The sequence below is a fragment of the Monopterus albus genome, unplaced genomic scaffold (assembly GCF_001952655.1).
Source record: "Monopterus albus unplaced genomic scaffold, M_albus_1.0 scaffold29.1, whole genome shotgun sequence".
Lineage (NCBI taxonomy): Eukaryota > Metazoa > Chordata > Actinopteri > Synbranchiformes > Synbranchidae > Monopterus > Monopterus albus.
The window spans coordinates 4,802,432-4,829,534 of NW_018127909.1; the positions used below are offsets into that span (position 1 = coordinate 4,802,432).

The following is a 27,103-nucleotide window of genomic DNA, read 5'->3' on the forward strand; positions in this document are numbered from 1 at the left end:
CGGACGTGGCTTTATAATAGAATAGAGCCTTTAGTTTCCATGAGAGCACACAATGCTGCACTACCTTCTCAAATATAAATTGGACCTGCTCAATTTGAATTATGAGTCTGAACTAATGACAAAATGCAGTATATGAGCAATAGAAAGAAGCACTCTGTATGTTAAAGGCATCCTGGTCCTTCAAATCTGTGCAGGTTCACATGGTGAAGGTTTCATGAGCAGCACAGCAGATGTGCTCACTGACAGGACGGACAAGCAGACACTGGCAAGAAGAAGTGAACCCTTACAGTATGTCACAAGTATAAAAAACCCCATGATGTTTAAGCTAGTAACATACAATTATAATCTTTCATGCCTTTATAGCTGGTGGTAATGGTAAATGAAGCCTTGTACTTTAATAAATGGTCAAACCTCATTTGGCAGCACCAACCTTAAAACACTTCTGGTACCTTATAGATCAGACCTGTACAAGGTTCAGGAAGAATTATGGGCCATTCTTCCACACAGACCTGCTGCAGTACAAACCTATTCTGAGGCTCTCTAAGGTCATTGCACAGTATCTTAAGTGAAGGTCTGGGCTCTGACTAGGACACTCCAAGAGGATTTTCCTTGGTTGAACTCATTCTGTAGCAGACTTACTTCAGCGCTGAGGGTCATTGTCCTGTTGCATCACCCAGCTTCTGCTGTGCTTCAGCTAGTAGACAGCCACCCCTGATATGGTCAGAATCGAAATCAGAGTCTGCTTTATTGGCCAGGTGGGTTGGACACGAGGAATTTGACTCTGGTTCATCGGCTTTCAATGTGCATGTGCATTTACCACTGCCCATCAGACAAGCCTCTTCTTTGCTTTGAAAACTCATTTATTCTCGTTGGCATTTTGATATCTTATATTGGTGTTGATTTTATCTGTACTTGTAAGTTGTGTTTATTTTTAATGTATATTGTTATTTACACTGTACAGCACTCTGGTCCACCTTGGTTGTTTTTAGTGCTTTATAAACAGGTGTCTGTAGTCGTTCAGTCCACTGATGGGGGTTTTCTTGGGGACTGGGATGATGGTGGAGCGTTTGAAGGAGGAAGGGACTTCACACAGCTCCAGTGACCTGTTGAAGGTGAGTGTGAAGATGGGGGGGCCAGCTGATCAGCACACACTTTCAAGCAGGAGGAGGTCACACCATCTGGGCCTGGTGCCTTTCTGATCCTGTTTTTTAAAGAGGCCACGCACATCCTTTTCACAGATCGTTAGAGGTGGGGGGGCTGAAGGGAAGGATGGTAATTGTTGGGGAAGGAGCTGCTGGGTCTGAGGTGGGGAGGGTGGGGGGGTGGCTTCCTATAGGCAGTGATGCTTTTCGGACTCCTCCACACAGACGACGGGTCGGTGGCTGAAACCTGAGCTTTCAGCTTTTCAGAGAAGCTCCTCTTTGTTGCCCTGATCTCCCTTGTCAGTGTGTTCCTGGCCTACCCAGACCACACATGGCCCTGCATGTTCTTCTCAAACAAACTCTATTTCTTCAGGCCACAAAACGGTTTCCCAGCAGCATTGTGGAGTGTAATGATGCTCTTTGGCAAAATTCATTGATATTTTAATTGGAGAGCAGTGGAATTCCTCCATGGTGTCCTGCCATGGACATGCTCACTCATAAATCAAGATGTTAACTACCTCCAATAACTTGTTTAAGCCTTTGGCTATTACCCAAAACTGCTTTTTACCTCAGTGAACATTCAGCATTGTGTCTTTGGAGTCATCTGTGTAGCCAAAGAACAACACTGTGTTAAATCATTTACATACTGTATAAATACAGTTTGTCTAATAATGGACAGATGAATATCTAAACTCTGAAATTACTGTTACCCTTTCCAACTTTATGCAAATCAACTACCCTTAACGACCAGTATTCTGAGATATTTTTGTGAGGCATAGATCACAACAGCAGATGTTTTTTGTGAACAATAAACTCAAAATGTCTGGCTGTCAAAGTAGCTTTAACCCACACCACCAGTCTTGTTTTGTAAACTGGACTCCAAGTTTGAGAACTCCCATCTCCAGACAGCGTTTGTTGGTGTCATTGGGGTTTCACATCTTTTTTCCAACCCATGCTGTCATAGCTTGACTGATGTACAACAGCAACATGATTTATGTTAAAAGGTTTGTGCATAATTATTTGATGATGATCTGATTATATTTTTAAACAAATGTAGCCAGACATAAAAGCAGATAATACCAAAGAATTCACTTATGTTTTCTTATTTTGAAAAACAATATTCCCTCATGTGGCACGCTGACAGTATCAAATCTTCAGTTGTCACGAGAACAGGTTAATTAATTAAAATACATTGAAATACACAAACTAAAACAACATTCTAGACTATTCTTACCAATATTAGTTATAGACTTTGTAGCTTTGAATGTATTTTGTGTTATGCCTTCAAAAATGTCCTATATTATTATAGTAAAGTGTTAGAATAATATCATGTACTGTCAACTGTAAAGAGTAGCAGGTGCCTATACTTTGGTGTTAGTTCTAACCAGACATTTTGTGCAATTTCTGGTGCTTGTTTAAGTGCATTTTTGTATACCCCATTATGGACGCAGGGGCCTTTACTCCACATCATCCAAATATGGATTTGCACAATTGAACACCTGGTTTTGTCTCTACAACAAATGATTTATGTGAGATGTCAATACAGTATAAGATGTAGCGGTGTGCATACGAACGTGAAGAGGCTGAATACACGGCATCACTCGGCTTGTTTCATTGGACGAGAATGAGCATGCATGGCGCATCAGTTCACGGGATTGGCAGCTGGCATCTTGGGGCGTGTGCGTTTGAATACCACCTGTATTCAATTGCCAATCAAAGGTTTTATACGCGCAGCTGGCGCCGAGGTTCTGTTGTCACTCTGGGTTTTTTTTATTTTTTTTTATTTTTAAACATAACTTCATTATTTTAAGCAGAGGGTGTTTGGCTGACAAGGAGGAAAGTTGTCAGCGAAGGAGGTGAGGTGAATGGTATAGTTCTGGGACGCGTTCAACATCTGCCGCGCTTCATGGAATCCAATACCAAAATTTTCCATCCCTGGAAGGATTATATGGGACTGTCGGACACAATCAGAAACATCCTGGGCCGGAACACCGCCACCGAATCCGTTGACTGTATGCAAAGTCTCCCCGGTGAATATTCAGGTTACGCAGCAGAATGCGTTGGTTCTGATGCACCAGGTGCGGTGGGTAGTAAGCCTGTGGCAAGACCAACGGGCCCCCGGGGGCCAAAAGACCGCAGAAAGACAACTAGTTTTAAAACGCCCGAGCCGCCACCATCATCTGAGCGCATGTGCTGCAGTTTCTGTAAGCACAATGGGGAGTCGGAGTTGGTGTACGGATCCCACTGGCTGAAGAGCCAGACAGGAGAGGTTTTGTGCCCCTACTTACGGCAGTATGTGTGCCCCCTCTGCGGGGCTACGGGCGCCAAAGCACATACGAAGCGCTTTTGTCCAAAGGTGGACAGCGCATACAGCTCTGTCTACACCAAGTCCAGACGCTGATCCAACAGGTGACAGGCTAGCAATAAGACACTGGACAGAAGGCTGAATCCTTCTGTGTGTGATATTTGTTTGGTGTGTTTGGTGTGTTTTTACTTTGCTGGACATTTTGTTGGCCTAGACCTTTTGTTGGTCAACAGCGTCTGTTTGGTGCTGGGTTTTTGCAAACTACATTCAAGAACGACTGCCAGATCTTATGTTTGGGAGAAGAACACCTGTTTATCGGTGAAACGTTTATTTTACATATTTTTTAAATGTCAGTGTCCAATCTCACATTTACCGCAAATGCATTGAAAGATTCGAACATTATCACAAAACGACCCACAGTCATAAGTTATAACTGTACTACAGCATGAAAACATCATGCGTCCATATTAGTATTTTAAATTTTTAAACATATTTAACTTGTTCTTGCTTTGAAATGTGTACAGTGAATGTTCCTTGGGCATGCTACTTTTATTTTATTTGTGGCTTCTTTAAAAATGCTGTTTCAGCTCTTCTCATGTTGTGAAAAAACATCTTTGTGAAACCTTTTGTGAACTTTGTTGTTATGCATGTCTAACCTGACTAAATCTGTTTGTGCTTTTGTCATCAGTCTCCATTCTTTGAATTGTTTTGAGGCAGTTTAAGCCAGCCATGTAAGGCAGTTGATGCAGAAATCTGTAAAGACGGTTAATGGTTAGGACTCAGATCACCTGACAGCAAACAACACTGAGCTTTATTTGGGGAGAACTACAGTAGAACAGCCAAGTCACTGAACTGAACATTCCAGCTGTTAATGATACAAAAGTGAAAATACATTTCTAGTGATAAATTTAAACATTAGCACAAGTGCCTTAATTGCCTATGAACCATTTAGGCAACAGTAAGTGCAGGATTGCAAGTACTTCATCTAAATCCTCAGGGTATCGAGCTCCTTGAAGTTTTTTTGCCACGGCGCAGGTTCTCTAGCTCCCTATGTGTGGCCATGACCTTTTGACTAGAAAGCAACAGGAGGACAAATACAGATAATCAGCTTTGTTCAAGGCAGTTCAGTGTTTTTCTACCAGACCTTTAGACAAGTAGGAGACACAAAAGGAAGCTGAAGATGTTAAGTAAAGGCTAAGTGACACAGCACACTTTATGAAAGGAAGGATGAGTTTGAGAGGAAAACCCCTGTTTGTCAATAACAGAAAAATGGATTATCACAAAGTATTTTAAGATATTCATAGTATTATTTTGTGCACTTGCAGAGGTACAGTGATGCAAATTTGTATATAAAAAAAAAATCCTCCTCATGCTTAAGTCTTTAATCCCAACCTCTAAAACCAATGTGAGAATTTTGGCTATTACTCAACCCACAGTCTAGTGTTTCTCTCAGTAAACAGTGTGTCTCCACCAAAGCTTAAACATCTGAGACTTGACCAGATAAGGTGTTGTACCCTTAAGGTGACCTTGGCCTAAGGTGCCAAGTAGTCTACAGCTGGTAGAGCTGACTGCCACCGTCAGAGCATAGAGGTGGGTGTGAAGAGGCTGAAACTGACCAATGATAGAAGTCAAAGGTTCAGCTCTGGGAGGAGAGACAAGTGCTATGATCATATTGTAGAGGGAGGTTAGAAAAACAGGATAAAAGAAGATTGACAGAAAATAGATCAAATGGTTACTAACTTTAGAAAGGAGAGTTCTCTGATAAGTCCACAGACCAGCTCTGTGGCATCTTCATGACAGACAGAGAAACCAGGATCTTCCTCCCCCTCTGTCTCCTTCTCCACACTGGTTGGGGAGAAAGTAAACAGATTTAAAAAAATCTTGTAGCAAAATCTCCCTGTTTAAAGTATTGATGACTTAAAGATAAGGGTGAAACAGATGCTGAGAACAGGAAGAAATGAAAGCTATGTCTTAAAGTGTAATTATCCTCCCGCTGTGGAGGACCGTCAACTAGCAGACGACCTGAATGTGTTCTTCTGCAGGTTTGACAAACACTCCCCCCTAACCCTCCCCACCTCAGATCCAGCAGCTACTCCCCCAACAATCACCATCCTTCCCTTCAGCGCCCCACTTCTAACAATCTGCGAAAAGGTTGTGCGTGGCCTCTTTAAAAAACAAAAGATCAGAAAGGCACCAGGCTCAGACGGTGTGACCTGCTCCTGCTTGAAAGTGTGTGCTGATCAGCTGGCCCCCATCTTCACACTTATCTTCAACAGGTCACTGGAGCTGTGTGAAGTCCCCTCCTCCTTCAAACGCTCCACCATCATCCCAGTCCCCAAGAAAACCCCCATCAGTGGGCTGAACGACTACAGACACCTGTAGTTATGAAGTCCTTTGAAAGACTGGTGTCAGCCCAACTGAAGGACACCATAGACCCCCTACAGTTCGCCTACAAGGCAAACAGGCCAGTGGACGATGCAGTGAACATGACACTGCATTACATCCTGGTTTACACTTATGCTGGCTTACTGTTTACTTTCCCCTTGCATGGGGATGTGTACATACACATTGAGAGCCGATGTACCAGAGTCAAATTCCTCCTGTGTCCGACAAACCTGGCCAATAAAGCAGATTCTGATTCTAAAATCTTCATGTCAAAGGAAGTATTACTTCTTTTCTAATTGTGCTTATAGAGCTGTCTTTGGCAACCTGACAGTCAGTAATCTGTTATGACACCAACGTGGGCTTTCTTAAGCTTAGAATGAGCTAAACCCTGAACCTGCTAAACCCTGGATGTTTATCTAAAGCCTCCCTTGTTTCCAGGCAGCTCCCTCTCCTCACATGACTGCCAGGGCTCTTGTGAAATATAACCCCTTTCCTTGCCTCCTTACGTCAGAACGATGGAGTTCAGCTGTGAGTCTGATACAAAATCCAAGGACCCAGATCCAAACAGGTCAGTGGTGTCTATAGTCTGCCAGTGCTCAGGCTTCACAGGAGAAGGTCCAGCAGCAGGTCCAATATCAGGATCACGCTGTGTACAGCAAAAAAAAAAAAAAATGCAACTGTTTCTGTAAAGCTACTGAAGCACAGTAAAATATCCTTGAATGTAAATATCAGTTTGGTGCACTTCTATTGCATTAGTAATATGCAATATGGCAAAGGCATAGTAACAAATGCAGAATTAATGAAGATAAAAAATATGGCCTGAACAACTCTGACTGAAAGACACTTCTGTCATGCAGCACAACCAAGTAAACTGGTATTTTGTCAGTTTGCCTCCTCCCCTATCAACCCTGTTTGTTGGGTTCTTTTACCACTATCACTCACACTGTCTTTCCTGTCAGAGGCACTGGGTGTCACTGCAGCCCCACAGAGCTCCACAGAGCCACAGCTGTCTCCTCCTGGCCTGGTGTCTGTGGAGGATGAACCTGCTTCAGTTCCATCACCAGCATCCTCCATCATTTCTTCTTCCCTCTTTTCCATAAACCTGGCCACTCTCTGTACCTGCAAATGGGCAGCCTCACTCCCCTCCTCTTTTTCTATCCCCTCAATCTGATGGAGATCTGTGAAAAAAGTAACAGCAGAAATGCACTTGACAGCTGCAGAAGCACCTTTCTTTCCCTTCCTTTGTTTCTTAGGTATTTCAGCTGCACTTCTTTCAGCTTCCTGTTGCTCCAGATTCCCAGAATGCAGCCCCACTTTCTCCTGTGCAAGTGGTTCTGACTTTGGCTCACTCGTTTGTTCTGGACCAGACAGTGTGGGTCCCATCTGAGGTGGTGACAGCAACATAGGCTTCAGTTTCTGCCCTGTGTGCTGAAGAACAGTTTTTTTGTGTTTTAATATATCTGTTTACAGGTAAAGATGTATCAGTACAGATGTCATTGACTCACCATCAGCCAAGGACAGACCAGTTTGCAGGGAAGAAGAAACAACCTATTTTGCATTTTATTTTAAATTTTCAATTTAAAAGCCTCTGTGTCTTAAAATTTTAACATTTACAACATTCATATTTCCTAAATTTTACTCCGTAATTTATTCTGTGTAAATTTTAAATTAGCAATATTTAGTATACTTAGGTTTAATCTAACAGTTCATGAGCTGTTGTCATGATAATGCAAAAATGAAACCAAACAATTTAAGATATTCAGCTACATGATCCTGACCTGTTATCTTCTACACAGTGACTGGAGTGAAGTATGATTTCTGCATCACTCTGCTCTGCAACACTGCCTACTGGGATGGACAGCGGTGAGGATGGCAACGGGGGTGAAGATAGCTCATCCTGAGCCGCAAGGTCAGAAGCTGTGTTAATACACATCAGCTTCTCAACACTCTCCACTCCATTCTGCCCATTTTCAAGCTTTTGAGTCTGTAAAAAAATGACTCTGCTCCTTCTCTGTCAGACCACACATAACAATCCTTCGCTTCTTTTTGGTTGGTATCCCCGCTGCTGACTCCTTTCTGATTTCCTGGACTTCACTCTTGCACATGCTGCTGGATTGTTCTTGGGTGGTTTCTTGATTCCTCTCCAAATTACACTGAGAGTTTTCATTTGCACCTTCTTCCAAAGCAGTTGCACAGGATCCATCACCCTCTTCAGAGGTTAGTATGAAGACCTGGAGTTGATCAGTGCATGTTTGAGATGGTGATCTGGTACCTTCCTGTTTGGTGACAGGGTTCCACTGCTCCCTGCTGTTTTGTGATTGTAGCACATTCCTGCAGAGGGAACTGGGGACATGGTAGCGGTGTGGTGACCATTGCTGTATTATTTTTTTCAGTGTCCTGAAATTTAAAAGGGCAAATGACTTGTCAGAAATTGAACTTGATAACATAAACATGGGCTTTATTTCAGTCACCTAAATTACCTGTTGATGGAGCATAACCTGAACATCATCAGCCCAGGAAGCGTCATCACTTGGATGCTCCCTCTTTCTTGACCTGAGTGACTGAGGCTCAGGTGGGGCTATGCCATCTTAAAACAGAAGGATCAACTCACTTAACAAATCAAAAACTATGAAGGGGATTCACTGTAACTTAAACTGCATGTCAAACAGAACTTGTCATTGAGTTAGCTGTCTGAAAATGTCATAGAATTATTTGTGTCAACAGCTACATCAGCCCATATTGTAAGATAAATGGCATCTTCTTTACCACTGCTGTTGTTTTTCACCTTTCCTTTGGTCATTTCCTGTAACTAAAATAAAAAACAATTTTATAACTTAATAAAGACATGACAACAAAATAAGAAATTAGAAAAATATTACCTATAACTGTTATAAATCCTGATGGCTAGCTTAGAGCCAACTAACAATTGTATATGGATTTTTTTTCTCAAAACACAATGTATTTAGTAACTAGCTAACATCAACAACGTTACACTTTCTTAGTGTAGAAAGTTACATATATGACCTGTGTAGACAACTCGGTGTACTTGCCGAGTTTCAAACTCATTTATGCTGATTAAGCTAACAGTAACTCACAGACTGTGCAATATATCTGTATTTTTAAAGGTGAAATAACTACTACCCACCTGAAAATGAGATCAGATGAAACGTTATGTCGAGATTTACGTCGGTAATGGGCGTGTTTCGTCAAGCCGTAAAGCGCGGCGCGAGTTGCCATTGGAGACGCAATGTCGGAAGTAAATTCCATAGCTCACGGTTCTTGTTTTGACAGCTTGAACTAAACATCAAAATACACCTGTTTCCCCGTATTTGGTGTGCTGTTTACCCTGTCGTTTCGCAGCAGTACTCGACTTAACTGACCCGAGCAGCTGTACGTTAACACTAACATCAAGGTCCGTGACAAGGTAAAGAGCCTGCCTGCTCATTCATGAGCAATAAGGATTGTGTTGTATGTTGTGCTAGCTGTTAGCTAACGTGAGCTCAAAAGCTAACTCCATACAAGACAGTCTGAATTATAACACAACATGGCGCAGAAGTGGGTGCAACTGAAGTCATTGCTGACTCTAAATAGGGACAAGTGGATACCGTCAGTTAACTAACGCTACACGTTCATCTCCTGTCTCTTTTTTCATTGGCTCTATTAATGTTGTCGATTGTTAACTTTTAGGTTATAACGAGTCCATGAGTCGCAGTCGGAACCCCCCTCCCCGGGGCCAAGGGGCAGCTCGAGCCAAACAGGTGACACCCACTGTGTCTGACAATGAGACGTGTGGATGATATTTAGTGTAAACATGTCAGCAACAGGTATGATTCAGCAGCTCTCTTTTCCTGTCTGTCTCAGATGGGGCTGCTCCTTGACCTGAACCCCGATGGGGGGATGCATGATCAGGGTAATGATGAAGAGCTGGAGGCAGAGCTGATGAATCTGGTGGGGGGAGGAGGAAGAGAGAGATCACAAGGGAAGAAGGGTGAAGGAAAAGGTGAGAAAGAAAGGCACTTATTTCAGTCCTTCCACAGTTTGTCTTGCCCAATATGCTTGTGCTCAGAATTTGATATAACCTGCTGTACAGTATTCTCTTAGTACACCCTCACAGAGTAAACATTTTGTTTAATGTTAATTTCTGGATATCTTTCCCTTCAAATATCTAAGAGAGAATTATCACACTTTGGTTGACATGGTCGTAATCCATACCATATACCATCCCATCAAAGTGTGTTTACAGGTCTTGGAGATTACTACTGCATATGTGAAAAAAGTTGCAGAAAGACACTGTTCCAGATGGAGCAGCCCAAAATCTGCATTTGGGTCTGAAGCATGTAAGATTGAAAAATAAAATCTGGAGGTGTGGAGTTAGAAGTGAGGCTACTAGACCTCTGTAGTCCACTAAAGTCAGGTCAGGTCAAAATGTACAGCCCAATATCACAAATTACCCTTAAGGGGCTTTAAAATCTGTACAGCTCACAACACCCTCTGTCCTTAGACCCTTGAAACAGATAAGGCAAAACTCCTCAGAACCCTCGAACAGAAAAAAAAATGGAAGAAACCTCTGGAAAAGCAATAGATGATGAGTAGGATACACCAGATCTCAATTGCAAGTGTCATAACAAAGGGTCTGAATACTTGTGTAAACAGGATATTTCAGTCTTTGATTTTTAATACATTAACTAAACACTCCACACTTATCATTGTGGAGTACTGTGTGTAGATTGATAACAGGGAAAAAAAGGATTGAATCCATCTTAAGACATGTCTGAAACAACAGAATGTGGGAAAACTAGAAAGAATCTGATTACTTTCCGGATGCACTCTATTTGTCCATGTCCAGCTCCTGTTCCCATGTCTGAAATTGAGCGAATGGCAGCTCTTTGTATGAAGGACCTGGATGATGAAGAAATGGGTGATGAAGATTTGGATGATGAAGAGCTGCTGGTAACTCATGCTTTACTTCCTTTTTAGAGCTGAGACAATTAGTCAACTAGTTAAGTTTGCAGAAAATTTTTCTAATAATGTATTAGTCATATCAGTCATTTTCAAGCAATACTTGCTTGGTAGCAGCTTCTCCAGTGTGAGGGTTTATTGCTTGTCATTAACATATGTATATCTCTGGCTTTTGGACTATTGGCTGGACAAAAATAAAAACTGGGGCTCTAAGAAATTGTGATGGCCCGTGTTTTTTGACAAACAAAATGGTTTATCAATAACATAATTAAGACATTATTTGACACATTAATTGACAAAAAATGTTGCAGCCCTGATCCCTTGTATTCCATTTGTATATATTTTTGTCTCCCTGTACATAGGCTGAACTTAATGAGGTTTTGGAGGATGACGCAGAACCAACTCCTGCTCCCACCCCTCCTGCTGTGTCGCCAGCTGCTCCCAAAGTGAGCATAACATCCCACTCTGTTCGTCCTGCTGCTCCCAGTGGTGCAACAGGGTTGGAGTCCCGTCTGTTGGAACGCTTTGAAATGTATAAGACAGCCATTTCCAATGCCAAGGCTGCTGGGGAGACCAGCAAAGTTCGACGCTATGATCGTGGTTTAAAGGTAAAATGGAGAAGCAAATGGGGAAATATCTTTTACAACCTCTGATCAAGATGATCCCTGTAGTTTATCTAATGTGCTGAAATTTCTAATTGGTCCTTTTTTAGGATTTGTTGACTAAACATGGTTAAACATTGCATATTTGTTCTTTTGTTTTCTTCAACCCTAGACATTACAGTCTATGTTAACATCCGTCAAAAAAGGAAAGCCAGTCAATGAGGAGGAGATGCCGCCTCCTGTTGCTCTCGGTGCGACCCCTAACGCCACTGCCGAGTCTGAACCGGTCAAGGAACGAGAACTGCCAGAACCAGCACTGATGCCATCCCCTCCAGCCAATCAGAAACCTCTGAGGGAAGCTCCGCCGACAGCCCCTAAGATGCTCCACCTGAGCCTGCCCCAAAAGCCTGCAGCTGCCATAACCCCAGAGACGCCTGTCATCTCACCCCTTACCCCCAGCCAGCCTGATGCACAGCACTCAGGTGAATACACACGTGATGATATACTTCTCTATGCTGTCTACTGGTTGTATAAAGGTAAAGACATGCTGATAGAGGTCTACTCTGTGGAACATGATAAATTCATCCTTTCTAATAAGTCATCCATACCATCAGATTAGCACTCCCACTAAAAGGAATTTGATGGCTATTGGTATTGTATTTATCCAAGTTTTACGAAATGTATGAAACTATGAGCTGATCAGTTAGAGCTCAGCTGCACAGTCACATGCCAATGTCACAGCTAAAAGTCACTGTGACATTCTTGAGTTTTTAACCAGATGAGTCTTTTTATTTAGTTTTTTATTTTGTTCTCTTTCTCATTTTGTCACACACACTAACACACATGTTGTGTGTCTTCACTCCTTCCAGAGCTCAAACAAGCTGTGCTGTCCAGACAGAGGGAGTATAAGATGGCTGCCATAAATGCCAAACAGAGTGGTGACACCGACCAGGCCAGACAGCACTACCTCACTGCCAAGGTAACACAACCAATGTCAGTTTTTGTCACTTGAATAAATCTTTCAGTGTAAGTAAATAGGTTATGTGTGAGGCTTGTGAAAAAATCAGTCCTAATAGAGTTGATCTCCTTTATGCAGAAGCTGGACATGATGGTGGAGGTACTGGACAGAGGCGAGCCAGTAGACCTGAGCTCACTACCACCTCCTCCTGGTCAGTGTGACTGCCTGGGTTTTATTGTCTTATTTCTTCTGCTCAACTGATTTAATAATGGTTATTATAATAATAATAACCCATGTCCATCCTTCCATTGATCATGTGCAGGAGATGTAGTAGCAGAGCGCTGTGTACCTCCTCCTCCTCAGTCTTCCTCCAAACCTGCTGCCCCCACTGTTCCTGCACCTGCTCAGGTGGCCCCTGCCAGTAAGACTCCAGTAGCCTAGATACTCCTTCCTGAGTGGTTAGCACATAATAAATTATAGGATTGTAGTGGGGTTAATTGAATTTTAAAGTGTGTGTGTGTGTGTGTGTGTGTGTGTGTGTGTGTGTGTGTGTGTGCGCGCGTTTGCCTTGCAAAGACCTACCTGCTCCCAGCAGTTTGGCGGAAGCGCTGCAGCAGAGGATGGATATTTACAAGTCAGCAGCAGAGGGAGCGAAGAGCAAAGGAGATGAACGTAAGGCTCGCATGCACCAGCGCATTATCAAGGTACACGTCATGTACTAAAAGTATGCATGAAATAACTTTTTTTTTTTTGTCTTCCAAAAAATAATGTACACTCCATCCTTAGACCTGAAACTAAATTTAAGGCAATGTATCTTTTATTCCTGGCTCCATGCTGCTGTTTGGTGGCATGTTTATTTCCCTAAATAACTGGTGTGACTCACTTTATTTTGACTGGAAATACCCTGTGTCATCTTGCCTGTAACTAGCACTGTTGTTCATTTCACCTACCAGAATAACCTGTAATAATGTGTTGTTCTCTGAGGATTGTTGCAAGGCACCATGCAGAAAATACGAAGGCTCTGAATGAAGTCAGTTTGACTGAGGCAGGGTGAACAGATGAAACAAGAGCATGAGGGACAGGAGGAAAAGAGTTGTGAGGCATATGAAGCATATTGCTTTTGTGGGGGTGGAGACACATTACTGATCTTGATTTACAACTAGGAGCTATACTTTTTTTTCTGTATTATTTTTTGTTATTGTTGTTTATTATAATGCGTGAAAAAGCCACTTTGTATTTTGGTTCTTAACAGCAATACCAGGATGCCATCAGAGCTCATAAAGCTGGACGACCTGTCAACTTGTCTGATCTACCTGTGCCACCAGGTAACTTTCTGAACCCAGGTATATTTCATGGTTTTCTTCTAAGATGCTCTATAAGGTTAATTCATGTGTGCGTCTAGGTTGTCCACCACTTCAAGGCTCAGAGGGGGCTCAGCAGAACTTTATAGGTGTCCTGGAAACAGCCATGAAAATCGCTAATCAGGATCCGGATGCAGGAGATGAAGAGGAGGATGGTCCAACAGAGGCTGCCAAGGTAAAAAAAAAAAAAAGGCCCAACCAAATGGTTATTTTTGTTATCATGCAGCCAAACAATTTAATTACTAGTGGCCCAAACTTAGAAGTGCTTGACTGTGTGCCATGCCAGCTTCTGTGGCAGATATTCACTCAGCAGTGTTTTCTCTTATCTCATTCCTATTGCATCACCTTTGTGCTTGTAATCATGTATATTCACAAATTCGCTAATTTTTTTTATATATTCAAGACTTTTAGGCTTTTTAAATATTTGAGAATGGAAAATAAAGTTCACAACTGTCTCAAACTGTTGCACTTTAGGAGAACAATGCTGTATCTATTTGTTTGATGATCCTAAGCCCATTTTCCTCCCGTGCAGCCTGCAGTGCGTCCACCTGCCCAGAAAGCAAAGTCTCCAGCTCCACAGGCTCCTGGAGGCTCCTCAGCTCCAAAGCTGGGACCGAAAGGTGTGTTCGGATTGTGGAAGATTGTGGTTTTGTGTATGGGTGTGCATGCACACGCCTGCCTACATGTACAAAATATGTCTGAGTGTTACAAAAGGCAGAGTTTCACTTCTTTTTTTTTTCTTAATCATCCTTGTAGCCCAGCAGCAAGTGGATTTCCTGTTGCTAAGGCGACAGGCATTTATGCGTGCAGCACTGCGCTCCAAACAGATGAAGGTGAGCTGTGGACTTTTTTTTTTTTTTATCCTTCCTTCCTTCCTTTTTTTTTTTTTTTTTGTTAGATTTCCTGCTGCCTTTGTACTGTTGTAGATGTCTTTACCACGGCTGCCTGTTGTTTTATTGGAGCCTTGAACATTTGTTGTTCTGCTGTGCTTTGACTAATGCATCTGCTGCTGTTTGGTTGTTCGCACTACAGGACATGGCAGGAGCTACGCAGCACCTCCGATGCGCCAAGGGACTAGACACCATGATCACCGCTGCCAAGTCTGGCCTACCTGTTGATATCACCAAGGTTATAAATACATTCTTTTGTGCAAATTAGTAACACTCAAAATGATAAAGCAAGCTTGTGTGTGTTGAACATGTCACAGGAACATCTGAATGTGTGAGGTGTGTTAACACAGAATGTGAGAGAAATACAGAAGGAAGGAAACACGGGGCGTAAGCAAAACACCTTTGTGCTCATCATGGTCTCACCTTCTGTGCATTTTCGTGTGTTTGTGAGAATCTATCTGCATATTTTCAGCTTCATCCCACCGTTCATTTGTCATAGTGTTGCCACTAATCCCATATGACTTTCTTTCATTTTGCCTTACCTTTATTTAACATCATTGCTTCATATAACTCATGTATTTCTTGCTGACCCAGTCCCGCAGTGTAATCAACAAGCATATTATGCTTGTGCCTCCGTTTGTTTGTTTTCTCGTCAGTCAGCAGAACATCATACAAACTCAGGTTTATCATTCCTACTGGACGGGTGATAGTCAGAAAACAGAGAACCAGTTGATTAAATTTTGGGATATTTGGGATCTGGGCTTCTCAGAGCTGTGTTGCAAATCAGTAAAGGAATATTTTTTATTGTTTTTGGGTTTGTCCGGCCCTTTCTCGTGATCACGATATCTCAGGAATGACTTGGGTGGGGGGGATTTTTTCAAATTTGGCACAAATGTCGACTTGGACTCAAGGATTAGGATTTTGGTGGTCAGGGGTTAAGGTCACAGTGACCTCACATCTGTCCCACTAATGTTAATTTGACTGGTTGGTGGATGCGTACAATTAGGAAGCAGTAAATCTTCTTAAGGTTATAAAATTTATTTGGCTTTTAACTGAGTTCATTATTCAGATAGCTATTTGATGTTTGTGTTCTGACTTCTCTTGCTCTTGCTGTATGTCTCACATTAAAAACAGTTACCTTTTACAGTATTTTCTACATTTTTGGTTTCTGGCCACATTGGTAATTAGTCTTCTTCGTGACAGATTCCCAGTCTTCCAGTAGGTGAGGATGACTACTCCCTGGCCCGCTCCCGTACCTCCCCTCTCTCCCCTCGCTCCAGTGAGCAGTACCAAGGCATCATGGATCTTTTACGAAAGCAGCACGAGGTCAGGTTTTAGCACAGATGCATGCTCCTTCTAAATCTTGCTGTGTGTCAGTGGACAGCCTATACCGAGTCTGATAAAATATAATGGTTATGCCTTTTGCAGATTTTTAACTGCCCCTTATTTTATTGTCCTTCACTGTTGTCGGTTTTCTTTTCCACACCCACTTTTGTTTCCCTATCTACAGAAATGTCTGGCCAACTCGGAAAGGTTCAAGCAAGCAGGCAGTGTGGCTGAGGCTTTGAAGTAAGATGCATTTCTCATTTGTTTACAGTATGTTTCAATTTTATATTATTTGCAGCTATGATGGATTTTAAATCATGATTAGTTTTGATTACAGCCCAAAATCAGAAAAAGTTGGGACTGTATGTAAAATCTAAATTTAAACCGAATATTGTGTTTTGTAAATCATCTGTGCAAACAAGTCTTAATGTGCACAACACTCCTGGCCCGTCATTGATGGAATTTGTGTTCCAAAATGCGCCACACATTCTCTACTGGGGACAGGTCGGGACTGCAGACAGGCCAGTCCAGCACTCACACCCTTTTCCTCCACAAACAGGTCAGAAGTGTAAGTTACCTTTGCCAAGGGCATTGACACAACCCCAGACCATGACAGACCCTGGCTGTTGGACTTGTTGCTGGTAACAGTCTGGATGGTCCTTTTGGTCTTTGGTCTGGAGCACATGGCCTCCATTCCTTCCAAAAAAGACCTGAAACACTGATTCGTCTGACCACAGTACACGTTTCCACTGTGAGATGGTCCATCCCAGATGCCTGTGAGCCCAGAGCAGTCGACTGCGCTGATGGACACTGTTGACATAGGGCTTCCTTTTGGCACAGTACAGTTTTAAGCAGCATTTATGGATGTAACTAGGTACTGTATAGCCTGACACAGGTCTGCCAAAGTAATCTTCAGTTCATGTGGTTATATCGCTTATAGAAGAGTGATGACTATTGATGCAACGCTGTCTGAGGGATCAGAGAGCTCGGTCATCCATCTTCGCCTTACAACCTTTGACTTTTACGCACTAAAATCCCTCCGGATTCCTTGAATCTTTTAATGATGTTCTGCACCGTAGAGGGCGACATATCCAAATCCCTTCCTATCTTTCTTTGAGGAACATTGTTTTTAAACATTTCAATAATATTCTCACACATACATACAGTATGTTGGCAAACTGGTGATAACCTGTTTCAAATGGAATCATAATTTCATTCTTTTACCTCATTACTGTGTTTTACATACTGTCCCATCTTTTTGTTATTTGGGGTTATAAATGATATTTGGGTGTCAGGCCAGTACGGTGTTGTAGTGCTGTAGACTCGAGTCCGACTCAAACATTGGGGACTGAAATACAAAGCTGGGCCTGTAATGAATTTTTTTACATTAAGCAATAGAATGAATCAATCTGTTTTTGATTTTATAGTATAAAACCCGTTTTAATGCACTAAAGCTTTTTTTTTTTTGTCAAAATACATCAGAGGCAGCAGAAACATCACGGCTTTGAAATCAGTTCATTGTTAATTCTGTCAAATGCCATTGTGATTTATTAGACCTCAAAGTCTTCAACTTGCTAATCCTGACCATCAGAGGAAATGAAATAATGGTTTATGGCATTAAAAATAGAAATCAAGCAGTTTCTCACATTTGACAAGGATACATTTGATATTTTTAATGACAGACTGATTTTCCTCGATTTATCTTCAGTTAATTTTCTAATTGATCCATTCAAGTAACCACATCAGCATAGTTGTGGTGTATGACAGAAACAGTTTTCCTCCACAGAGAAGCTCCTCACCATATTGCATGTACATACAGTGTAACACATGTTTTCTTCACAGATTAATTTTTTCACATATTTGCAGATACCTTTAACACATGGTATCTTTTACCTTTTACACTTTTCTGGCCTCCTGGAAGAACTTCATCCCTCCCTTCTTTGAAAAATATTGTCATTGCCAAGAAGCAACATTTTATTTTCCAAGATGTGTGTGATCCCCAGGAATGCATATGTTCATTGACCACTGTCCGTGTCTAGATCAGAGCTATGACATGACACAGTTCTTTAAGATCTCACTATTAGATACATGTACTGTATGTTAAGTCCATCTGTGTTTCTCACCAGGTGTGAGAAGTTATCGGAGGAGTCGATGAAGAACATAGAGATACTGAAGAATGCCCATGCCAAAGGTCACCCAGTCCCCAAGTGCCGCACAGAAGAGAGAACCTTCAACTCTATCAAGTCAGCAACAAACTCATATATGTATTTGAATTCGTAACAGATAGATATTTATAGTGGATTCTCTGTGAATGGCACATGGAAGCTATTTGGCCATGCTAGCAGTGTAACTCTGAGGATGGCTGTCAGGTAGTTGGTCAGTGTCAACAACCATTCAATGGATTTCCATGAAACTTTGTCCAAACATCTATGGCCCCCAGGGGATCAGTTCTACTGAATGTGGTGATCTCCTGACCTTTTATCTAGCACCACCCTCAGGCTGACCTTTTAGTCTTTAATGAAATATCTTAAACTTGTGGGCAGATTGCTGTGACATTTGGTGCCTAAATACAGAGCTGCTAGCATGGCTGCAGACTCTCTTATTTAACAGTAACATCCCACAACAGTTAAAACTTTATTTTACTTACTATAAAATGTTGTATTTCAGTAGTTTCTATGTGGTCTATCTACGTTTTTGTCATAAGAATTCTAACCATCAGCACCATCCAAGATTGTTTTTTCCCACCTTAACAAAATGGCCATGTCCTGAAACCTGCAACACATTTTCAAAAGTGGTTATGGAGTTTGCAGTTGCTTTAATGCCTGTCCACTCCTAGAAATTCTGTTTCCTTTTACTTCCTTTTAGTAATGATCAGCTGTGGTTGTATCATTGTTGCATCCCAGTCAAGGGACTGTTTCTTACCCCGACTCGGTTTCCAATGAAAATCATCATAATTCCTATTTCACTGTAATTTTATGGGATTTTAACCTGAATCAATATTAGATGCTTTAGCTGAATGTATATTTTATTATAAAGATTCCCAACATCAGATGTTTAATTTTGAAAACATTTTTTTGACAAGAAGAGAATTGCTTTTCCCGGCTGTAGCTGTAGATGAGTCAGAGTGACTCACTGTGACTCACGCTGGCTCTGCTCCAGGATCCAGGCTTACAGTTAAATGACTGGCAGTGACTCATTCAGTCAGTGTTGTTTGGCTTTCAGTGATGCTGGCTGCTTGATGTCTCTCACTCACAATGCTTGTTCTGAATGGCTCTGACTCCGGTGTTTGTTCTGTAGGACCTACCCCAACCTGACACTTAATGACCTGATACTGTACATCATCAGAGGTATCAACCTACCGGCTCCCTCGGGTAGGCAGGTCTCTTGTTTGTGAAGTAACCAGGCAGTACTGTGTCAGACATATGTGCACTCACACCTGCCTCTCTGCCTGCAGGCGTCTCACCTAACGACCTGGATGCCAGTGTGAAGTTTGAGTTTCCTTTTCCCAGTGCGGTAGGAATCTTTCACACTCGTGCTTTGTTTTGTTCGTATGCCGATGTGTTTTAATGAATTCATTTTTGTGTGTGTATGTAGGAGGAGGCTCAAAGGGACAAAACCAGCACAGCAAAGGGCACCAACAGTCCAGAGTTTAAAGAGCAGTTCAAACTCAACATCAACCGTGGCCACAGAGGCTTGAAGCGAATCATCCAATCCAAGGGCATCAAGTTTGAAATCATCCACAAGGGGTAACTGCACTGGGGCATTAGGGGCAGAAGCCTCCCTGTTGATCTGCATGATTTGTGGTGTGAATGTCATGTCATTTGTGCTTTTGTCAGTTACAATCTCCTCTGTGTGTGTGTTAACAGAGGCCTGTTCAAGACAGACAAAGTCATAGGCACTGCTCAGCTGAAGCTAGAGGCTCTAGAAAACCACTGTGACTTTAGAGAGATCATAGAGGTGAGTGTTAGTAACATGTAAACACAAGTGCATGTGCACACGAGCTCTAACAGTGTGTATGGGTTTCATAGGTGATGGATGGACGTAAAGCCACAGGTGGCAAGTTAGAGGTGAGGGTGAAGATGAGAGAGCCTTTATCAGGAGTCGATGTCCAGCCGGTGACAGAGAAGTGGCTGGTTCTCGACCCGGTCTCCTCGCCTTCTTCCCCAGAGAAACGAAAGGAACGGGTGAGTAGAGTTTATGGTTCATGTGAACTGCATGTCTGTAGACTCTGGTAGAGCAAGGCCTTTGCATCTGAGTCGGATCGCTCGAGAGGACATAGGAAGATCATGCAAACTTCTCACAAAGGGTACATCGCAAGTCTCTTATAAGCACCATTGTTTCCCTCAGTTGCGTGTCTTAGTCCTGCCCACATAAGATGCGAGGAAAAGGTGAGTAGAAACAACTCGAGGAAACGCGTTAACGACATGAGACATCTTTTGCTCTGATCCTTCATCTGAAGCATCCAATCACCAACTGATTTCTGATAAAGAGGCGTGTCTGTTTACAAAAAACTTCCACAAAGGATGGTCTCATTTCCTCTGTCATGGCTCCTCCAGCACCATCCTCAGTCCTCAGAGCTGATATAAGAGACTTGGAATGTCCTATGTCCTCGGTCGACAGAGGATGCAGTAACAATCTTGTAAGAGACATAAGATATACCCAAAGGCTCCAGCTGGCCAATTCAGATTTAAAATTAGGACCTTGTTGTCTGTGAGAAACACTGAGCCGGTGTGCCATCCTAAAAATTGGATTGTTGTGCGTGTTGGGACACAAGTGTCAGAGGGTCAGTATGCAGCATCTGAAACATCACATCTTGAACTTGAGGGGAGGAGGGGACAATTTTACTGAACCATTACAGCGTCTTGTCCCTCTTTTTAAGTGCATTTCCACCTATTTTTTTTATCCCCATTTCGAAGTAAGCATCAAAAACGGTTAAAATGCTGCAAATTTAAAAAAAAAATTGATGGTTAGCTTTCACCCCACCTTTATGTGTGGCCATTCCTAACAGCTTTAAACACTTCTACCTTCACACCTTGTTGGACAGAGCAACATTCATTTTGAGCATAACCCAGATTTTAGTAAGGACATGAGCTGCTGCCCTCTGAATAAGCTCCTGTCATCCTGCAGCCCCCTTCATAAGGCTTAAAGCTGCAAATACAAGAGTAACAAGAGCGTGCACCCCTAGCACAAAAAAAACTATTAAGTTCCGTGAAGTCTCAGTGTGTGTGTTTGTTTAAATCAGGCTCCATCTCCCCGGTCTAAACCCAGACATGAAGCCAGCAGCAGGAGTGTTCATCCCAACAACTCTCCTCCACAGTACAAACTCCACAGCTTTAGTCTCCTCAACTATGACAAGGAACGACTGGAGAGGAAGGTATTTGTGTGTCTGTGTACATGTTTGTTTGGCTCAAGTCCAACCGCAACATCCCCTTCTCTAAGACGTCATGGTCTCGTCAGTCATTCCGCCCGCCTCTCAGATTGCAGAGTTCCAAAAGAACCGGAGGGATCCTCCGTCTGACCTCATCCTTCAACACAAAGAGGTCACACACAGACTGCAGTGGCAGAAAGCCCAGCTGGAGAGAGCCTCTCCTGCTCTGCTGACGGGTAACATGCACACACACACAAACAGCTACATACACTACACTGAATGATTCCACCTCTCAAACAAGTAACCCACATTTCCCTTCACCACATGTTTAGAGTATGAACATGTGCTGAGGCGCTTTGTACAAGGACTTTCAGACTCAGTGAAGAAATACTCGATCCAAGGCAACAGGGTGAGTGCACGGTCAGAGGTGACTGTGGATGTGATTGTTGCTGCTCTCTAGTGTGTGTTTGTAAAGTTTTTATTCTTTTTTATTTTGATAGGAAGCTGCCAAGGATGCACTGGGCAGGCTGAAGATGGTAGAGAATGAGGTGAGAGTTTTTATGGACTGTCAATATAGATGTTTCATCATTTTCGTATATGTGCATATTTATAATTTATGCACTCCTTTTCTGTTTCTCCAGCTGGAATCGCTGAAGAGGAAGCGCACTGGATGAGAGGAGAACATGGGAGTGGAGACTTGGCTGGAGTACTGTTTCATATGCACTCCTATACAAACACTACAGTTGGTACTTAAAGCACCTTTAGCATGATTCGATGCTGTTCACTTCCATGACAACTGCATGAAACTTCCTGCTGCTTCTGCCGATTGATGATATGGCTCGTGTCACTTGTGGTTAGTCACCTGCCGCAATCATTTAAGAAAAATCTGTAACCACATGGGAATAAAAGAGAGCATTAAAACATGTTAAAGAGCTAAAGCAGAGGCAAGGTCATTGCACTTAAACAAGAAAGACACTACACAAAAAGTCTTCTAAAGATTTACAGGCCAGACCTGTATTTTGTTAATTGTGTTCTTCTTTTTTTGAGAAGAGATCTGTAAGAAGACTTAACATTTTACATTTGATGCCAGCTCAGTCCATTGATGACCAAAAATTTGTGTGTGTGTGTGTGTGTGTGCGCGCGGTCTGAAGCATATTTAACCCATTGACTGAGGTGTTTTTAGCCTCTTTTTCCATATTTCAAGTGTGTGATGATCTTAATCTAATCTGTCTGCTCCAGTGTTCCCAGATTACAGTAATCTCCTCCATTTGGAGTGGTGTGATATGGGAATTAAAAAAAAAAGACAGGGCTTTGGGGTGCTGCAGCGTACATCCCATACTGAGGGATTAGTGTTTGTGTCACCAAGGAGACGACTAGATCAGACATAGTGCCGTCTTTGGGGTGGGAGAGGGGGTGTTAACAGCGAGCTCTGAATGTTGTAGAAGCTCAGCCCTGCTGAAGGATCACTCCTTTTTCTGTTGTCTTCTTTATCCTCACTTTTTTCCACACTAATTCTTTTGCAGATATTCAGAGACTTGAGTAATGGGTTGCTCCTCTTGAATTTTTCTTTAAACTCAAACAATTTTAAGTTGATTTTGCTGTCAATAAGAAAATAATTAACAGCTGCTGCATCCGTTTTTGGCAGTTTTTCCACACAGTTTGGCGTGTGCAGTTTACAAAACCAGATTCTGTCCCACTGAGCTCTCCGCTGGCTGCCTGCCCACAGGAAGACAACTCAATATGTGTCAGTAAGGCTGGGTAATTGCTCATTTCTATTTCTGTTCCCTCATAGACATCCCTGTCATAGGCATCTTTGTCATTCCTCTCCACATTACACCTTTTTGTGGCTGTAAAGTCAAGGGCATGTGGTGAAACTTTGTAAGATGCAGATCCCAGCTGACAAAGGCAGACACCTTGAAATGAATGGTTTACCACAGCAACACTAGATGTCCAAAAACAGTCATCCTGTCGCTGCTTTGTTTTCTCTGCTCTGTGTAGTCCTCTGGACAGATGTTTCTTCTATGTCTGTGTCAGCCTGCTAACCCTGCCAGCACACTCACACATGAAGCAGAGTTACCATACGTTTATGTGTGCTGATGATGTGCCCCACTAATAAACACCACAAATAGTTTTTGGTCACGTGACAGAGCAGAGAATCACGTGTTCGCCCTAATCCACTCGCTGCCTCATTCAGTTGGCAAATAATCGTGTTTAAAGTTGACCTAATAGAGCTCTTCATAGTCTGTGGTGATTTGTATGGCACTCCCCTTCCAATGCCACTAAAGTCTAGGGCTACATTTAGCTGTTATTTTCATTACTAATTACACTTCCAGTTATTTTCTGGTTGATAAAATGCTACTTTGTACTTCCTAAAACCTCAAGTGGCATTGTCAAATTGCTCATTTTGTCTGATCACCAGACCAAAACCCATAAATATTCCGTTTAGTGTTGAATAGGACAAAGCAGTGCAAACTCACAATTAATAAATTAGAACTAGGGATAATTTGACATTTTTGCTTGAAATTGACAAATGAATTATTTTGGATTACTGTAGAGTAATATGATTTGCAGGAACACTAGCTGTGGTGTGAAGTGCTGTAATGTATATGTGATTTGGGGTAGAATATGCAAATTCACTGGTATGGTCAAGTAGCGACCGAACGTGGCTGCCAGGCTCCCATATCTCTGGGTTGTTGCCTTCTGGGTTCTAATAGCATTTAAAGCAACTTCAAGGCACCCCTTTCTTTCAGTGCAAAGATTTAACCCCATTTCACCCCAGACACACACTCACTCCTGCCACATAACCCCATCCTCCAGCAACCTCTGGCCTCGGAGGCTGGCCCGTTGTCATGACAATGGGCTCATCAGCATTCAGCGTGGTGTCTGGATGGTCAGGACCTGAGCAGAGGGACATATTGTTAAAGTTTGTCCTGCTGGTGTCTTACACTCCTTTTTCCCCAAATACAACACAACACACACTCCTCCCTATTCTCTGTTTTCAGTTTGTTTTTCACTCTCTTTTTTTTTTTAATCCACCTTGGTGATTTGTCCACACTCCATTATAAAAAAAGAGAAAGTCTGATGGTTTGTTTATCATTATTGTTGATATTTCTGTCTCAGTTAGCTGCAGTAAATGTATTCATCTGGATCTGGGAAAATACTATAACATTTTTAAGAATCTGTTAAATCATGTAAGGGCAATCAATATGAATGTAATATTTATATACAGTAAATCTGCAGCATAATATGCTCAGTCACTATTTTAAAGTGTAAGTCAGGCTCATTTGTTCAGCTCAAAATAGGAATGTATCAAGGCCTGATTGTTTAGGCTTTATGTATGAGGTCGGTGGTAATGAATAAAATGGTGAAATAACACTGAGTTTGTATCGTCATTGACCTGAAATCTCTTTACCATTCCCCCCTTTTTTAAACTTATTTCTAGTTAGCAGTGGAGCTTGGACCCTGGGCCCATTTCAAGTGAGGTGTTTTATTTAATTCATTTAATAACAAATTATTAGAAATATGGGTTGGTTATGCATTAAGTTACACACAGGAAACTGGGATGAACGTAAAACCCATGTCAAATAAAAAGAAGAGTTAAAACAATAAAACCTGAGATAAAAATAGACCTATCTTTTTTACAGACATTGCTTGCCGTCCTTGGGGGGGGGGATGCTTTGGTGTTATGCTAATGACATATCTGAATGTGAAATTTTCCCCAACAAAAGGGGAGAACGATGAGAGGGGGATGGTGCACAGCAGCGGACCGGACTACCCGCGACACTGTGGTGGGCGTGGTCACCGAGACCAGGCCTTCCTGCTCGGGTGAACACGTGGTTTCGCGTCTGCTTCCCTGCTCCTTGTCTGTCAGTGTGTGAAGGTTTCCAACCCTTCTCTCACTCCTCTCCCCTATTGTCTTCCCGTACCACACAGCAGACCTTCTCCTCTTTTGTTTTACTCCGTGCCACACGAACCTCCTCCTCCGTCTCTCCTCTTCCCGCTACACTTTCCGTCTTCTCTTCGCTACGGCTCCAGAGAGACTGTGTGTGTGTGTGTGAAAGTGTGTGAGTGAGTGCGTGTGCGCGCACCTCCCCGACCTGTCCGTCCGTGCTATTTCCCACCACCATCCCGCCTCGTTTTTTCGGCCATGACGCTGGAAGCGATCCGCTACCGGGCCGGGTCTCTGCAGGTCCTCAACCAGCTGCTGCTGCCACACCAGACCGCTTACGATGAGATCCGCTCCGTGCAGGACGCCTACGAGGCCATCAAGTCCATGAAGGTACGGGGGTCCTCTCTGTTTCTCCACCCACTGCCCAGCCGGTCAAGCATACCTGCTGCATGTGCTTGTACTCCCGTAGTGCTTGTGTGTTTTTTGTCGGATCTTTTGTGTTCACATCGCTGCACCCATGTGCTGCTCGCCGCTCTGCTCCAGCTGTCGGCCTGTATTTTTGTTTTGGATGCACCTGCAGCACTACCCGGCTACACACAGCCCCCCGATGCTCTACCCACATCCTCTATTCATACCTTTAACATTATCATGTGCAAGCTCGACAAACTAGGCATCCATCATCCTCCGAGAGATTATTAATGAATTATTAATGACCTTTGCCAGGATTCGTTAGCGTTTTGGTTTTGTGCTGCACTCACTGACACCTCCACTCCGTTGATCTCTCATACCTGAAGCCCAGACTTACAGATGTGTTCAGAGAGTTGTTGCATGTTCAAGTTCTGTAGCAGCTTGGAACGTTTTCAGACGTTCACCTGTTAGGGAAGGGCAGGCATTCACTCCTTTGTCCTCCCAGGTACACACACATACAGCAGCTCCATGTATGCTCTGTGTTTGGCTGTGGCAGAGTGACGGAATGTGCCATAAGCAGGGGGTGATGATAATGGAGTCTAATGGTAGAGGGAGAAATGACTCAACACAAAGATGATATCATTTCACTCAAAGCTGTCCTGACAACTTTTTGGCTCTGTGATCACCCGTTAAACTTTGTGGTGACACAAGATTAATAATGCTCATGAAATTTGGGAGAGCAAAGCTGGAAGTTGGCATGGAAACCAAAGAAGAAGACCATGGTGTGATCATGACTGTCCTTTCTTTCCTCCAGGTGCGTGGCGCCCCAGCCATCGCCATTGTCGGCTGCCTCAGTCTGGCCGTGGAGCTGCGAGCAGGCACCGGGGGTGATGACCCTGTGACCTTCATCAGGGAGTCTCTGTGTCACCTGACCTCAGCCAGGCCCACTGCTGTCAACATGGGCCGCGCAGCTCGTGAACTTATGGAGTATGCGGAGAACGAGAGCATGGAGAAGAACTCTGAGCAGCTTAGAGAAAGGTGAGCTGGCTGGATGGAGGCGATAGCCTCAGAGCTGAGGTTGAGTTGCCAACGAGGGGAATGGCACAGGGCCTCAGAGGCCCCGTGTCCACGGTCACTATCTGCTGAATTTTGGTAATTTGATGCATTGAATTGAATCCAGCTGGATTTACGTGGTGCATATTCCTACATGTGTTTGACCAAATAACCACAAACAGCTGGACTACAAATATTTTCTTTAGGCCCGCTAGTGGAAAAAACTTCATCATTTCAGTCAGCCACTCAACCTTTCCATATTAAATCAGATCAAAGGCTCTGGCAGTTCTTTTTACATCTGATTTGTTAATTTAGTTTAAGCCCGTAATTGATTTAAATGTACCCTGCGGAGTTTTCAATCACTGGAAGCACCATGGAAAAATGTGTTCTGTTTTTAGAAGTGGGTCCCAGTCTAGGACACACATGCCCACATATGGTGATGTAATACTCAGTCTTG

The 27,103-nt window shown here is 42.8% G+C and overlaps 3 protein-coding genes and 1 long non-coding RNA gene across 6 annotated transcripts in view; 3 read left to right on the forward strand and 1 right to left on the reverse strand.

Moving 5' to 3' along the window:
* Positions 1-2,820: 2,820 nt before the first annotated feature.
* Positions 2,821-4,026, forward strand: nanos3 (nanos homolog 3). The gene has a single exon (XM_020596100.1). It carries the CDS (start codon positions 3,049-3,051, stop codon positions 3,541-3,543), a length of 495 nt encoding a protein of 164 aa, XP_020451756.1. The 5' UTR covers positions 2,821-3,048; the 3' UTR covers positions 3,544-4,026.
* A 3,170-nt stretch (positions 4,027-7,196) lies between these two features.
* Positions 7,197-9,039, reverse strand: LOC109957875 (uncharacterized). Of its 2 annotated transcripts, none has more exons than XR_002274609.1 (5): positions 8,978-9,039; positions 8,599-8,641; positions 8,313-8,419; positions 7,611-8,229; positions 7,197-7,253 (listed from the first exon to the last, which is right to left on the reverse strand). It is a non-coding gene; the product is annotated as an uncharacterized LOC109957875 (long non-coding RNA). The 2 variants fall into 2 exon arrangements; XR_002274610.1 differs by having other exon boundaries at positions 7,204-7,260.
* Positions 9,040-9,069: 30 nt separating this feature from the next.
* Positions 9,070-24,657, forward strand: cc2d1a (coiled-coil and C2 domain containing 1A). 2 transcript variants are annotated; one of them, XM_020596098.1, is made up of 28 exons: positions 9,070-9,256; positions 9,520-9,590; positions 9,694-9,832; positions 10,679-10,782; positions 11,154-11,399; positions 11,566-11,875; positions 12,263-12,372; positions 12,490-12,562; positions 12,674-12,772; positions 12,928-13,055; positions 13,604-13,676; positions 13,754-13,887; positions 14,245-14,332; positions 14,469-14,545; positions 14,745-14,840; positions 15,806-15,928; positions 16,113-16,171; positions 18,055-18,171; positions 19,226-19,299; positions 19,383-19,441; positions 19,523-19,674; positions 19,795-19,885; positions 19,957-20,112; positions 21,171-21,302; positions 21,406-21,532; positions 21,629-21,705; positions 21,797-21,844; positions 21,938-24,657. In XM_020596098.1, exons 2-28 carry the CDS (start codon positions 9,534-9,536, stop codon positions 21,968-21,970), a joined length of 2,982 nt encoding a protein of 993 aa, XP_020451754.1. In that variant the 5' UTR covers positions 9,070-9,256; positions 9,520-9,533; the 3' UTR covers positions 21,971-24,657. The 2 variants fall into 2 exon arrangements, with proteins under 2 accessions (XP_020451754.1, XP_020451755.1); XM_020596099.1 differs by having other exon boundaries at positions 9,070-9,244.
* Positions 24,658-25,335: 678 nt separating this feature from the next.
* The window catches only part of mri1 (methylthioribose-1-phosphate isomerase 1), an 11,596-nt gene continuing 9,828 nt past the window's right edge, over positions 25,336-27,103 (forward strand). The window contains exons 1-2 of the mRNA XM_020596242.1: positions 25,336-25,575; positions 26,408-26,631. Coding sequence (XP_020451898.1) covers positions 25,444-25,575; positions 26,408-26,631 — 356 coding nt within the window. The 5' untranslated portion in view covers positions 25,336-25,443. The remainder of the gene's footprint in view (positions 25,576-26,407; positions 26,632-27,103) is intronic.